Here is a 16,360-nt window from a genome sequence, read left to right as displayed (position 1 = left end):
GCGGAGTGCACAGGAGAACAAGAACACAAGACGTTCAAGTCTAGAAACTAAAACGCTATGTCAAAAAGGAAAACTTCAGTGACAAGCCGTAATGGTAACCTCATCATCTGGGAAAGTAGCAGTCAGTCTATGATAACACGAAGTAGCACCTACGGATAGGATGCGCTGTGCGTTGGCTTGAATGCGAGACCTCTCTTCGATGTCACTGTCGTAGCCTGTATGCGAGTGTGGGTGCACATACACACACACACAGCCGCACGCGCGCACACACACACACACACACACACACACACACACACACACGTGCACGCACATACACGCACTCACGCAAACACACGCAAACACACACATTCACACATGTACACACATGCACACACAAAGACACAAGTAAGTGAACAAGCTACAGACACAAATCAAGCACAAAGGCACATAGATATAAGCCGACACACACAACAGCAACACAAAAGCACACATACATGTACAGAAGAACGCACACATGCACAGACACACAAACAACAAAGGTACATGTCCTTTGCCAAAAGACATGATGCCAGTGGACACAAAGGCAGCACCAGCAGCAGCAACAGCAACAGAGCAACAACAGCAGCACCAGCACCAGCAGAAGCACCAGTAACAGCAGCAATAACAGCAGTGGCAACAGCAGCATGGAGGCAGCAATGGTGACCACAGCATCGTCACGAGCAGAAATGGCAGAAGACATACGTGTTCCCATCAGCTCAATGCAGATTGTCAGATAGTCTTCAACCTGAGCTGTGGCATACGCACACCTGTACAGTTACCAAACACACACACACACACACACACACACACACACACACGAGCGGGTGCGCACACGCATACACCCACGTCATGTACCCACAAAATAACAAAGGCAAAAGGAAAGAACTAATGAAGTGAAGTGTGCCAGGATGATAGGACGATGAGTTACGATAATTGTACTTGAGCAGAAAAAGTATAGCAATGTTTAATAGCCGGATTCGTGCTAGCATTACCCAAGTGCTGCTGAGGCATATTCAAGCAAAGACATCCACACTACTAGTAGAGTCAACTTTGCGTATAACGACACCCGGCGGGGCATCAGAAAAGTGTCCTTATTCGCGAACTGTCGTTATACCCGAAGTCTCCTTATATGTGCTACAGTTGGATGGGACTTTGCTGTGGGCATGGAAATTCTGTCGTTATTCGCGAATTGTTGTTATTTCCGCAGTCGTTATTAGCGAAGTTGACTGTATGTCCTAATAACCTAGTGGCATGCGCACTAACCAGCCACAAACATACATGCACGGTGAGGAGGAGGAGGGGAGGGGGTGTGCTGGTGTAGTGAGCAAGACATGATGACACAGACATGGTGTTCAGAACTCACCCGAGTGCAAACACAATACACAAGGTATGTGTGTGTGGGTGTTGGGGGTGGGGGTGCTGGTGTAGTGAGGAGTGAGCAGTGAGCAAGACAAGAAGACGACACAGAGGTGTTGTTCAGAACTCACCCGAGTGCAAATACAATACGCAAGGTATGTGTGTGTGTGGGTGTTGGGGGTGGGGGTGCTGGCGTAGTGAGGAGTGAGCAGTGAGCAACACATGAAGACAACACAGAGGTGTTGTTCAGAACTCACCTGAGCGCAAACTTGAGACTGGTAACAAGGAATGACCACCACTGGGCCAGACGAAACTCTTCCATGGAGTGACCAAGAACTCTGAAACACATCAACAACGACGACGACAACCAAGTCAACCAACGAGAAAAAAGAGAACGGTCACTAATTGACAATGTTCAGGACTCGAAATTGAATACGTTGCTTTGTTTGCTTGCTGAAATGCGCGCACAAACTCTTTTCATATGAGAGCCTTTGTACATCACTTCAGAAACCCCACAGTGCTTATGTCAGTGTTGAGTGAGTCACATACAACCACCAGGATCATTGATGGACTCCAAAACAGTGAAGTGTATGTCACTGATGCGGTGCTGGTCTCAGACTCTCAGGGGTATCGGAGGATTCTGTCAGTGCCTGGGTGCAACTTACGAAAGCGCCTTTGCATAGTCCCCAGACATGACGTACTCATTGCCTAGTTGCAGGCCTGCAGAGAGCGATACCACACAGTATGTGAACAGTTGATGAGCATGCACATACACATGCATACACAGAGACGAACACAAGCATGCACACACACACACATGCACACATGCATACACACATGTATGTGTGCATGCGTGTGTGCATGCATGCACACACGCACGCATACACAAACACCCATAATGCACACAAACACACGCACACCACCACCACCGCCACAACCCGCCCGCCCGCACGCACACACATTGCCGTAGAAAAAAAAGGGCGGAATTCGTATCAGCAAAACACGGCTGTATCATATCGGCATGGGCCGTGCAAACATGTTGACTTACGGAGTGTTTCGCGCATACGTGGTGAGCGATGCTTATTGAAGTGAGTGATAGCAGAGGTCAGGGCTTGCACGATTATCCACTGGTGAGAAAGAGAAGAAAGAAAAACAACTAAGTAGAGGTACAACGATCTTGTTATACGAAAGCTCCACAAAAGCATATTGTGTGAGTGAGTGAGTGATTGATTGAGTGAGAGAGAGTGAGTGTGTGAGAGAGTGAGTGAGAGAGTGAGAGAGAGTGATTGAGTGAGTGTGTGAGAGTGAATGAGTCGGTGATTGATTGAGAGTGAGTGTGTGAGAGTGAATGAGTCGGTGATCGATTGAGTGAGAGAGTGAGTGAGTGAGCGATCGATTGAGAGAGTGAGTGAATGGGTGAGAGAGTGATTGAGTGAATAAGTGATTGAGTGAGAGAGTGAGTGAGTGATTGAGTGAGAGAGAGTGAGTGTGTGAGTGAGTGATTGATTGAGAGAGTGAGAGAGTGAGTGAATGAGTGAGTGAGTGAATGAGTGAGTGATTGATTGAGTGAGTGATTGATTGAGTGAGCGAGTGAAAATAGAAAAGGAAGAGAAAGAGATAGCCATGAGAGCAGGGGAAGGTTTCACACGGCATTCTCACCGAGTATCGGGTATGCCCTTCACATGCCTGCAGCTGGAATATACCTTCTTGCTGATCCTCTGGGCTGCACGACTGACCCTCTACATACACACACACACGCGCGCACACATGCACACACACGTCCACAAACAAACACACACACACACGCCTTGCTCAAGAAACGACGATGTGGAAGAAGAAGAAGAAGAAGAAGAAGAAGAAGAAGAAGAAGAAGAAGAAGAAGAAGAAGAAGAAGAAGAAGAAGACCCTTCACGTCCAACCTACAACCTTCACCGTTCAACTCCAGTTGTGGCACGCACTACTGCACCTTGTGAGTGCAAACAATAGATCCACACTCAAAGCACTGCAGAAAAGGCCATGAATTTTGTAAGGTTCATCCCATGCATGTAATTGTACTAGGGCCGGTTATATCTGCTACATACAGGAGAACTTGTCCCGCAAAAAAGGTTGTGGCCATTTCTGGTGAATACTTCTGATTGGCGTAAATTATCTCACACATGGTTGCGTGGCAGGGAGTAGGGGGTAGAGAGTACAGGCAGAGAGTAGGGGTAGAGAGTGAGGGCAGAGAATGGGGGCAGGGGGAGTAGGGGCAGACAGTACAGGCAGAGAGTAGGGGCAGGGGAGTAGGGGAAGAGAGTGGGGGTAGAGAGTGGGGGTAGAGAGTAGGGATGGAGAGTAAGGGGTAGAGAGTGGGGGTAGAGAGTACAAGCATAGATGGGGGCAGAGAGCAGGGATAGAAAGTGGGGGTAGAGAGTGGGGGTAGAGAGTGGGGGTAGAGAGTGGGGGTAGAGAGTAAGGGGTAGAGCATAAAGGGTAGAGAGTGGGGGTAGAGAGTAAGGGGTAGAGCATAAAGGGTAGAGAGTGGGGGCAGACAGTACAAGCATAGATGGGGGCAGAGAGCAGGGATAGAGAGTGGGGGTAGAGAGTGGGGTAGAGAGTGGGGGTAGACAGTACAGGCAGAGAGTATAGGGCAGAGTCAGGGCAAAGACTAGGGTTAGAGACTGAGGGTAGCGAGTAGGGGAAGACAGGGGAGGTAGAGAGAGTAGGGGCAGACAGTACAGCCAGAGAGTAGGGGCAGAGAGTAGGGGTAGAGAGTAGGGGCAGAGAGTAGTGTCAGAACTGACCTCTGTATCCAACACGCCATGGACGCTGACCAACGTAGACAATCTTGGTGTAGTCAATATCACCGGAGTAGATTCCAGCAGCATCCTGGTACAAACAACAACAACAACAACTTTCTCTTATTGGCAACAGGCCGTCGTGAGAATAACAGATTTCAAACAACAACAACAACGATATTATTAAAAGCATGTACACGTAGGTGGCGGGGGTGCCACTTTCGCTTATGCCATTCAGGATTGATGTCTGAAGAGCAATACGATACAATGAAATGACAGAAAAGCCGTTGACAAAAGCCGTTGACAACAAAAACAACGATATACAAACACAAATCTCAGCAGCGTCCTTACTTGTAAGGAGGCTCTGCCCTTCTGGGCATTGAGCTCTTTGAAACGGGGAGGCCTTGAACTACTCTGTAGACCACAACCATGTAGCCAAACCCGGAGTCAAAACGCACACCATTTCAGGCACTATGATATGGATATCTTGTCGTCTTCCGATACGTTACGGCTACCTGATACACATGCAGGCAGACAGGTGCGGGGAACATACGGGAACATACCTTGCACTCCTTGCCAGAAACACGCCGACGATCCATGGTGTAATCGGAAGCCTGTTTGAAGTAGAAGCCAGGATGCTGAGCCTGCAGAGTACACGTAAGCACGTGCACACATGCGTGCACACACGTACACATGCACACGCGCATAAACACACATGCACGCGCAGACAATCACGCATGCATGCATGCATGCACGCACGCACGCACACACACACACACACACACACGCACACACACACGTGCACACACACAAGAGGGCTAGTTTCCAACTTGGACCAATGCTAATCGTTTTACATTGTGCCCCCATTAGAGATCCAACTCTTTACATACTGATGTCTCACCATACCAGCACACTGAATTCCGTGAGATCTTATCCTTCTTACCATTACAGGGGCGAGATTGTAATTGCGCACTGCCTCGTCAAACAAGTCACCAAATATACTGAACCTGTCAACAACAACGCACAAAAACACACACAGACATTCATCAGTTGAAGGAGTTGAAAAAGGAAAGTGAGGAAAAAACTGACTGTCACCACCAGGACTTGAACCAGGGACCTTGGCTTGAGGCCAGCGATACACACACACAGACAATGGGAATTGCTTGAATATCTCAGTACACAGAAGAACTGGAAATCAAAAGTCTTCGCGCAAAGAACAAGGGGAAATTGAGCATCTCGGTGCAACGAACAAGGGGAACTTGAGCATCTCGGTGCAAAGAACAACGGAGAATGGAGCAATTGGAGTATGACCGGAAGATCTGTCGCGCTATTAACAGAAAATTGAGTATGGCAGTTCACACAAAGGATCAAGTCCTGCTATCATGTAGTCGTCGCTTGTAATTCTACATGTATTTACAGAAGGCAGTAGTCTTAAAGTAGAGAAAGGACCAAAATGTCACGAGTTATGAGCACCAGTCCACCAAGGTAACGACATAATAATTATACTTCACTAGATAGTGCAACAACGAGGCACAAAACTGACAGGGATACTGAGATATTCTACGACGACCTGACACAGTGGTCAATTGCGCAATATAAATATGTCAACCAAGTTGCGCTATCTGGGGGAACCACAGCATCTAGGACATGGGTGATGTGGCTTTGCTGTCGTCTCACTTGGGGCAAGGTGGTTGATTTGCGTACGCTTTAATACATCTGGCACAGCTGATCTGAACCACATGTGGAGTCAGCGACTAACAGCCGGGACCGCACAATCGCGAGTTGTATAGGTCACGGATCACATGCAACTTCCAAATCCGGGGTCGGAACACACATCGCCTTGGGTACTATGGCTGTGTGTTGTCTCCCAATATGCCACGCCACACCCAGCCCTCACCAGTACTACACATCGGTAAGATATCTTCTTGCGAAAGCTCCACCAAAGCATATTGAGTGAGTGTACGAGTGAGTGTACGAGTGAGTGAGTGAGTGAGTGAGAGGGAGAGACGGACAGACCGCAGACAGACAGACAGACAGACAGACTGCCAGACAGAGAGAGAGAGAGACCGCGCATAGAGGTAGTAGACGTGGTCGGCCCGAGAGCGAATGTGGTGGTGGAGGTTGAATTGCTCTTTATTGACAAGGCCGAAAGCAACTGCTCACCTATTTATAGACAGATATGTAGACAGAACTACCAACGCATATACAGACATGCAGAAAGACAGCCAGACGGGCAACTCACTGCTTCGACAGCCAGGCGTAATGCTCAAACTGCAGCTCCTCATAGTGGACGAACGTCTTGTACTGGTCGATGTGCTTGCGGAACTGCGTCAGCGCATCTCGCGGAGCTCCACCGCGAAAGCACAGGCGACAGATCTGAACACATTGGCACAGAACACAGTGAGACAGTGCATGGCCAAGTCACATGACTCACATCAAATGAACACAGTGAGACAGTGCATGGCCAAGTCACATGACTCACATCAAATGAACACAGTGAGACAGTGCATGGCCAAGTCACATGACTCACATCAAACATGACTCGAACTGAATGGCTCCCCATAGAGTGGCTGCACACCTAACAACAGTTGCTGGGTGAAATCTGACCGCAAGTGCAAAGCTGGCGCCCTGGCCCCTGGACCAGTGCCGATTACATCATTGTACTGTCCTGCTCAGTGAAATCCAGTCGTGTCACTCAAGTTTGCGCCTTGCTCCATTCCGCAGCCTAGAGCTCGCAGGTCTAGGGATGCGCACACGCCCAGCGCGTACTTGAGTGACACAACTGGATTTCACTGAGCAGCACTGTATTTGTACATGTGTACGTCCAGCCGCATTCGTGCCACTTCCAGGGCGTCAAGGGCCGTGCAAGTTGAGGGTGCCAAATACGCACTCCGGGTCGGATTTCACCGACCGCAACAGTAGTTAGTGTCGCAATATCTGGACTCTGTTATGCGTACACTACTGTACACTTATGACTGTATGCGCTGCATGCTGTATGTACGTCACGCAGGCCGTTTCCCGTAGGCCAGAACTTTGATGTGCGTCTCTCACTGGCTCGGGACTTCTCTTGTGTTAGACTCGCCTACTGGTTGTGCATTTCTTGCTCCTCATTAGTGTACCCTTCTATGTCTCATTGTCCAAACTGTATTGAGAATAATACTGCAGTTATCACATGACCATACGCGATAGCCATGTTGGTTACACTGTCCACATGACATGATCACTTTCTGCACAAAGTTAGTCACATGACATGATCACTTTCTGCACAAAGTTAGTCACATGACATGATCATTTTCTGCACAAAGTTAGTCACATGACATGATCACTTTCTGCACAAAGTTAGTCACATGACATGATCACTTTCTGCACAAAGTTAGTCACATGACAAACTGATGTGAACACCACTGCATACAGGCGGCGAAGGTATTACAAAGGCTGCACCCGATGTTCTGAAAGTGCTCCAATATCAGAGCAGGGCAGCGCCTAGTACGAGTGCACGCGCGAGCACACACACACACGTGCACGCACACAAACACATACCCACACATACACCCACCCACAGGCACACACACACACACACGCGCGCGTACCCCCCCCCCCCCCCCCACACCCCCTCCCCCCCCCCCCCCCCCCCACACACACACACACACAAACCAGCCCTGCCAACCTTGTAATTGAGATAGCCAGCAACCATCCGCAGCTCCAGAGAGTTGGACAAGCTTGGTGTTATCTCCGTCAGGTAGCTGTATGCCATAATATAGTGCCTAGGGGAGAAAAGAAAAGAAAATTACACAAAACAATTCATTGCAACATCCAGCGAAACTTCAGCAAAACATTCATCCAGGGGCAGTAAAATCCATACCGGAAAGTACCGTTGATCCACCCCCTCTCTAGTTCCCGCCCCCTGTCGATTTTCTGCCTGTGAAGCGACGTTGGCGTATACAACGAAATACGATGTTGAACCGACGCATGTACTGCTGTACACAATACGTGCTAGTGCAGGATGAAAATGTGCACAATCTAGCATTCCAGGTCTGATCTTCTGCTTTGCGGTACATCGCACTGCACTTGAACGACTTCATCTAATTCCCGGCCCCTGCCGAAAAACCAGCTGGGAAGCGACACGGCGTGGGGGGGGGGGGGGGGAGGATCAATGGTATTTTACGGTAATACAGCAGAGGTGTAGTGTACAGGTATTACGTCAACTGACTAGATTACAGTAATGCAGGGTCTACAAAAAAAAATTTTTTATAGCCCACAGTACAGAGTCAGTGCGTCGTTATCTGCTAAGTTACAATGCTCAATGCATATGATGGGCAGAACGCAGTGCATAACAGGTACACAAGAGCCTTGAAGAGGTACACAAGGGGGCTGTAAGGGCTTATTCGTTGTAATTCAGATTCTCATGGTTCATCAGACCGCAGTTGTCTCGCTGTACAGTACTGCCGGGTGCTGAAGAATGAACAGGCTAGGATTTCACCAAGCATAGCATATCCATGTACAGTGGATATCGGTTATAAAGTCATCGGACATAGTGATAAACCGGCTATATTGATACAAAATGAAAATATCAAAAGCAAAACCAGAAAAAGCCAGTCAAATTATCATTATAACCAATATATCGTATATAGCGATAAATCGGCTATAAGGATACAGAATCACCATTCAAAACACCTCTTTGTGCAGAAAAATTATCGTCTATAGTGATAGCAACACACGAGTGTGAGGCATTGATGTCTCGACTTGGAGCCACATGTATGTTGTCATAGGGTATTCTGGTCTGGTGCTTCCTGGATGATGCCTTTGGGCCAAGAAGTTCTTCACTCTAGACTGGAGAAGGTGCAGTAGGATCCATCACGTATCAGTACACTACATTAGCGCGATCGAGTACCCACACGTGTATAATGTGTATGTATGACACGGGCAGTTGAAAATCGCCTGTAGTGATATACCGGTTATAGTGATAAAATGTGAAAAATCAGAAGGGCACGTTATACCCAATATCTACTGTATACACGGTGACTCAACTGTGCATAGACTCTGGTACATGAAAATAAGAATGGTCTAGGCTAAGAGGCTATCCCCCCCCCCAGCACCGAAGAACAGACAGGCTAGGATTTCACCAAGCACAGCATACCAATGTATACACAGTAACTCAACTGTGCATAGACCATAGTACAATGCTGATCAATGAAATCCAGTCGCATCACTCGAGTTTGCGCCTTGGCATCATTTCGCAGCCCAGTGTTCGCAGGTCTAGGGCTGCACAACACCCGGCGTGTACTTGAGTGAGCACAACACCCGGCGTGTACTTGAGTGACGCGACTGCGATTTCATTGAGCAGTCCTGTACATGAACATCAGCACGGCGTAGGCTACGAGTCTAACAGCCCAGTTCTGCGGCACCCAACAGTACTGTAGACTGAGCAATGATGAACGCCAAGCAGTGGCACTTACTGCAGAGCTAGGGTCAAGTCTTGCCGCATATCACAGTAGAAGGCACACTTGAACTGGTGGCGCACAAATAGCACCTACGCATCCACCAATATGACAGCACACAACCGCAGCAGTAGCAGCAGCAACAGCAGCAGCAGCAGCAGCAGTAGCAGCAGCAACAGCAGCAGCAGCAGCAGCAGCAGCAGCAGCAGCAGCAACAGCAACAGCAGAACAACAAGCAGCAGCATCAGCAACAACAACAATACACACTTAGAGGCCGATCCTCGATTCGAGCTGTGATTATTTTTCAAACGTCACCGCTGCCGACAATGACCATGACAACGCTGACAAGGATGAACACACGCTCCTTAGATGAGTGCTGCATCATGGCAAGTGTTATGTGACAGCTCTGGGAAGCAGTCAGGATTATCCAGTTTCACCAACTAGTGAACAAACGGATTGATCATCATAGAAACTGGAAATGAGGCCAAATATGGAGACTATAAAACTTACTAAATGAGTGCCCTTGTTCAAGAACTCCTGCATGGTAGTACAACAAACAAAACACAGCAAACATAGGATTAGCAAGGGGGATAACCAGGATTATTCCCCAATCGATCATCAACCGGTAACAGAATGCAATGTTCAACCCCTTTCTTTGCCAATGCCAGGAGTGTGTAGCTCGAGTGGGTTGCTGTCACGGCGACATTTCAGGATTACTTCATTTCAGTATAAGCAGGATTCAAACTAGTCTCCTGCTACACAACTGCAGCTCAGTAGTACGCACAATGCCATTTCCCGTCGCAAATCTGCACCGAATATGATGTAATGCAGGAACTTCACCGTCGCAGACACCCATGCAGAATAGTCACAAACTGAACACACTTGGTTTTATGCAGTCTTGGTACGGCAAGAGCTGTTCGTGCATCAGTTGCAAAATGAATACCTTCCTGCTCTTGACACGCTTAGTTTCTCCCTGGTAGTATTGCTGTGAGAGCTCGAAGAAGGCAGTCTCCAGTCTGAACACAAACAAGTAAACAGACACACATAGATAAGTACAATACAAGTAGGCATGCGTAAGCAATAGCCGAGCACTCGTGTGTGCGCACACGCACCCACGCACACCCCGCAAGCACACACCCACACCCACACACGCGTGCGCGCACACACGCACACCCCGCACGTGAGTGTGGGCACGCACACAGAAACACACACACACGTGCACACACGCACGCACACACCACAAACACATACACACACATACACACACATGCACACACACACACACACACACACACACACACACACACACACATCGGCGCTTTCCACTCTAAAGTGGGAACGTATCCGTTCAGTCTCGATAACGAGCACACTCCGGCGAGGTGGGAAACAACAGCAAGCCAGTAGCTCTCACATCGGTGGCAGTGTGAAACCCCCACCACCACCAGCACTAGCACCACAGCAAAGGCAAGAAGTTGGTCACACTTGCAAACGCATGCTCATAACCGTATATTAAAACAGAGGAGCACAGAAAGAAGTTTGAACACCTCTCGGTTGAATCTCGCCCAATATTCACCTACCTTTGAACATAGGCCATGATCATCTGCTGGTCGTCGTATGGCAAAATGAAGAGATGTTTAGAGGAAAGCTCGCAGGCACTGCACAGGAGTGCGGCGCGTTCCGATGCCAGCAAATCTTCACCTACGCGCAGCAGAATGCATATACGCCCACACATACATTAACCATTCACTAGTTGAGGGGATGGAAAAGGGGAAAGTCTAAAGAAAAAATCGACTGGCACCGCCAGGACTCGAATAAGGGACCTTCGCTCAAGGCCAGCGATGATCTAACCACTGAGCTATGGTGTAGCTGTCATCCCAGCAGAGACTGTTCAACATTTTCTTCAGACTTCATACATCAACATCCAGTTATACACATCGCATACACGCAACCACACATTTGACATTACGGGAGCGAGTTAGTTTCGGCACATCACCAAACTGGAACGCCACTAAAAAAATAAAAAAAATAAAAATAAAGCATGGTTCGTGTGAGACTCGGCTAGAGGCCAAGTATTCCGCATCCGTAGGAACGCCACCACCCCCTACGGATCAAGGTGCAGATGCAGCTCCAAAAGCGGCGGGAGGTGAGATCAGACCCACCACAAAGTGGTCAAAGACCGAAAATCCCCGCATTCGCTGCATCCATGCTTCCCTCGTGCCAGGTCACGAGTTTCCAGGGTACCCTCTGTTTCTCAATCATGGTCTTAGAGCATCTCACTATGCCTACTAACATCACTAAAGCAGATGGGAAAATATGCATCCACGATTCAAATTTAGGCGTTATGCACCGCGAACAAGACAAAATTAAAAAGAACAAGACAAAATTAAAAAGCCATCGAAATTTTGTTTAATTACAGTACTACCGAGACACGCTCGTGTGACAAGCATCCAAAACCGGGGTCCAGGTTGGGTGACGCTCTCGCGGAACTTCACATGGCACATGTGTGACCAGCATGACAGTGAGTGCGTTCGATTACGCACATGAATCGATTCATGAATGGAATCTGGTGCATTCCAGTCGTTTGATTTCCATGCCACGTGCCCTAGAATTGGTTCGGAATCCATTCACCCTATTCAGATGGGGTGATGTGAATAGCCAGGGGCGATTCATGACTGGATTCAACATCAATTCGTGAACAGAATCGAACTCTCTCACTCAGTGAGCAACACACCTCCCGAGGACTTACCCAGAGGCGATCGTTTCTTCGACTGTAGCAGCACGAGGGCTACGCGAGTGTTGCGACCGGTCAATGATGTTCTGCAGGCGGAGAACAAATGAAAAAAAACAATACCGTCAATACAACACAAATTTCAAGCTCTTAAACCACAAAGAGGTGCACGCCGCTCGCACACAGCGCTCGCACACACACACACACGCGCGCGCGCGCGCGCGTACACATACACACACACACACAACGAGAGAGAGAGAGAGAGTGAGAGAGAGTGAGAGTGAGAGTGAGAGTGAGAGAGAGAGAGTGAGAGTGAGAGTGAGAGTGAGAGAGAGAGAGAGAGAGAGAGAGAGAGAGAGAGAGAGAGAGAGAGAGAGAGAGGAGAGGGAGGGAGAGGAGGGAGGGAGGGAGGGAGGGAGGGAGGGAGGGAGGGAAGGGAGGGAGGGAGGGAGGGAGGGAGGGAGGGAGAGAGAGAGAGAGAGAGAGAGAGAGAGAGAGAGAGAGAGAGAGAGAGAGAGAGAGAGAGAGAGAGAGAGAGAGAGAGAGAGAGAGAGAGAGAGAGAGAGAGAGAGAGAGAGAGAGAGAGAGAGAGAGAGAGAGAGAGAGAGGATGGCAGACCACCATGAGGACTGTACCTGATGCACTGAATCTTCGACAGACATTCTTGCACACGCTCGTTCCATGTCTCCGTATCCCAGTCCAAGTTGAAGAACAGGACGCACACACTGGGCACCAGGTTCATGTGTTTGTGCATCCAGTGGGTCTTCAGGATACCGCGCGGATGAAAGAACTCGTACGACGTACGCTGCAAAAGAAACACACACAGACCCAGTGAAAAAATGAATATGTACTGTAAAGTGAGACACTTTCGCTAGAGATTAAATTTCGCTATTTTCGCGACCATCGCACATTCGCAAATATAAATCGCCGCAAACCTCTCCGTACATTGATTGTAGACAGTACAAGATCCGACTGAAGAGAGAAATCGCAAAAGTTTCTCATCGTGAACCAGCCCAATTTATGAAAACGCTAAATTTGCGCGCCGCGAAAGTTTGTCGCTTTACAGTACTCAGTAAGAGGTAGTGCGCGTGCACACTAACACACGCGCACACACACAAACACACACACACACACACACACACACAAGCACCCAAATAAAAAAATGTGGGAAAAAAACAGGAACACGTCCAAACCAGTGAACCACCACACTAAACAAAATTCTTTTCGATGCACCTTCATCAAATAAAAGCACAGTTGGTACTAAATTTTATCACTGCACAAACATCTCTGGCACGGACGATAGTCTAACATGCTGCAGCACTGTCTTTGTTCAGTTCTGGGGGATACTGTAGTGGGATCTGCAAACCTCTGGCTGATACATATACTTAAGGCAAGATTCAGCCGAAAGGTGTAACCTGGTACTCCTTCACAGCGCTGGCAGTCTGCTGATTGGGTAGAATGTAGCACTCGGTGCAGGACCTCACGCAATAAGAGGGAGTTTGATCAACTCTCACACCCACCAGTTGTACTTCACGTACGACCAGGAGCTGCACTTGCACCTTGTTCTCCCAAGAGCCGGGGAAATGCAGTTCCTTTCAATAGAGGTTGTGCGATTACACGATCAGTTGAGATGCTTTGGCAAAATCGCGGCGCAGCGATGCACTAACGACTCAAGCTATGTACATTGCACCCATAAGCGGTTTTGCTGACTCACGCTGCATGCATAGCACCCATAAGCGGTCCCACTGACTCGCGCTGTGTACATAGCGCCCATATTGGGCCATAAGCAGATGATTTATCAACAAGATATAATTCACGTAGCCTCAATTCAAACTCTTTAACACTGCGCCTATTAAAATTCTCTTAAGCGCCGATCCCTTTCCAGTGCATGCCACCAAACATACGACACCCTCTTATATGTTCTTGCTCAATGGTGCAATGCCAGCTATTTGTTCAACTTCTTACATCCTCACAAACTAACTAAAATATTACAACAGCGCCGCTTGGTTTTATCGCTGTCACGGTGTAACGGCGTGAATTGCGTGTATTTGACGGAAATGGTTTTCATGCAAAGTCAGCTAGCGCTGTGTGCGCATGCACGCACGCACGCGCGCACACACACACACACACACACACACACACACACACACACACACATGTGCATACACAAACACATCACTGTATAAGGATGGGTGGTCCCGGCACAGCACAATAGCACATTGCACCACAGCAAAACGCCGCAAGCTTCACACACTTCACAAGGAGTCAGTGAGAAAATACCGTGCGAGTAGCTATTTTTCCGTGACTCCAGGGTTGTATATGTACTCCTACAACATAGAAGACACCTATTTGCCAGAAAATATGTTCAATCGATATACTTTCAACAAAATTCAAATTTTGGCCCACAGCAAAACATCCAAAGCACATAGATGCACAGCGGGTGGTTCCCCTGATATAAACGACCTGATGAGTTTCTTATCTCGTCAATTTCCTGGCCAGTCGCAGAGCATTTCGGAATATTATGCATGAGCCACTGATGCTGTGTGCATGGTGTAGGTGTGTTCTAACAAAAAGTTTGACATTGACGATTCGAAATGTTCATTGCGGAATTTCTTACCGGGGGTGAAGCAGTTGGGTAGTCGTGGTCCGTGGAACGCAGCTGGAAGTTTATTGGCAGCCTGTCAGAGCGCCTGTTGGCCGTGAAGGCGTCGGCAATGATGCGGTGGTCGGCATTGCGCTTCGCATCCAGCCCAGCCAGTGTTATCAGCATCTGAGGACGAACGGTCAGCTCGCGAGGCAGATCAAACACCGAGGGAGGCAGCCCCCCGGCTGCCTGCCCGTCCACATTGGTGGCAGGCATGGAGTAACTACTTCCCGCTCGCCAAGCAACCTATGGACGAAGGACAGACTCTTGCAAGCAGACTTTGAAGCAAGACACGTAAGTCAATGTTTGTTTCTTGACCTCTTGCAAAGTCCACAAAACAAAAACTAAAAAGTCAAAACGGGGAAGTAATTACGGGAATTGAGTAGTAAAAGTACAACTCCATTTCTGTTGCAGGTCACTCTGATCCACCGCCCCGAAGCCGCGAAGGCACTTCAGGTTGACTATGTAATGGCCCCATGAGGCATGACCATGTACGCATGCACGGTCATCACTAGACATCAGGTACTAGGTCTGGACCGGTACGCGGTCATGGCGTAGACTGTCTACAGTGGTCTATGCATGGTGATTGGTGGACGTGCATGTATGACTAAATTAACTATGGTTCATTGGTAGCTAGCAGGGAGTACTGTAGTAAAGTAAGGCTGTGTTTACATGAGAAATTTCAACCTGGGTCGAGTTCAGGTTGAAAGTCTGTACGATAGACAAAATAGGTGAGCGTTTACATAAAGACAGTTGACCAGGGTCAAATACTGATATGCCGCCAAAAGTCCACTTCTAGAGTCCTGTATGGTCACGTGAATCCGTTCGCGCGAAATTTGCATGTGCAGTGCTGTTCAAACCTGGCGCGAGATACGCACAGAAGTACGTTTGTACGATTTTCTTGACCCGGGTTGGTTTCAACCCTCCCCCTTGGCCTTGGGGGAGGGTTGAAATCAACCCGGGGCGAAATTTCAACCCGGGTCAAGCGCAATGCGTCATGTAAACGCGCCATTCATTTTGTGTGCATGGCGGGTTGAAATGTGACCCGGGTCGAACTCAACCCGGGTTGAAACGCCTCATGTAAACACCGCCTAACTAACGCTACTTCTCTACTTTTTTGTTGCTACTCCACACGTGACTTTACCCTTGCCTACATGTAGGCTACACGCTGTAGGCTACACGTTGGTGGCTACACGATGTAGGCTACACGTTGTAGGCTACACGTTGTAGGCTAGGCCTAGGCGCCTAGGCCAGGGTGTGTTTGGTTGGTACGATCTACATGTACATGACCATCATGTAGCTACAACACTGTGTCATGGACATGGAAATCCAGTCCAAAGACACCCTCACTCAGCGCATACAGAACGTTGCGGGTAGTGCAGTTGTTGATCCGATG

The 16,360-nt window shown here is 48.6% G+C and overlaps 1 protein-coding gene across 1 annotated transcript in view; it reads right to left on the bottom strand.

Moving 5' to 3' along the window:
• Nucleotides 1-15,332, bottom strand: part of LOC135820904 (trafficking protein particle complex subunit 11-like) — a gene marked incomplete at its 5' end in the record, with an annotated part of 37,686 nt that extends 22,354 nt beyond the window's left edge. Inside the window, 18 exon segments of the mRNA XM_065333954.1 lie at nt 154-215; nt 724-788; nt 1,635-1,715; nt 2,043-2,097; nt 2,426-2,504; nt 3,037-3,116; nt 4,161-4,245; nt 4,718-4,798; nt 5,098-5,161; nt 6,397-6,530; nt 7,822-7,918; nt 9,611-9,684; nt 10,103-10,129; nt 10,536-10,608; nt 11,170-11,290; nt 12,339-12,409; nt 12,956-13,125; nt 14,938-15,332. Coding sequence (XP_065190026.1) covers nt 154-215; nt 724-788; nt 1,635-1,715; nt 2,043-2,097; nt 2,426-2,504; nt 3,037-3,116; nt 4,161-4,245; nt 4,718-4,798; nt 5,098-5,161; nt 6,397-6,530; nt 7,822-7,918; nt 9,611-9,684; nt 10,103-10,129; nt 10,536-10,608; nt 11,170-11,290; nt 12,339-12,409; nt 12,956-13,125; nt 14,938-15,180 — 1,662 coding nt within the window.
• Nucleotides 15,333-16,360: the final 1,028 nt, after the last annotated feature.

Source organism: Sycon ciliatum, chromosome 7 (genome assembly GCF_964019385.1).
Source record: "Sycon ciliatum chromosome 7, ocSycCili1.1, whole genome shotgun sequence".
Lineage (NCBI taxonomy): Eukaryota > Metazoa > Porifera > Calcarea > Leucosolenida > Sycettidae > Sycon > Sycon ciliatum.
This window is presented reverse-complemented; position numbering and strand designations above follow the sequence as displayed.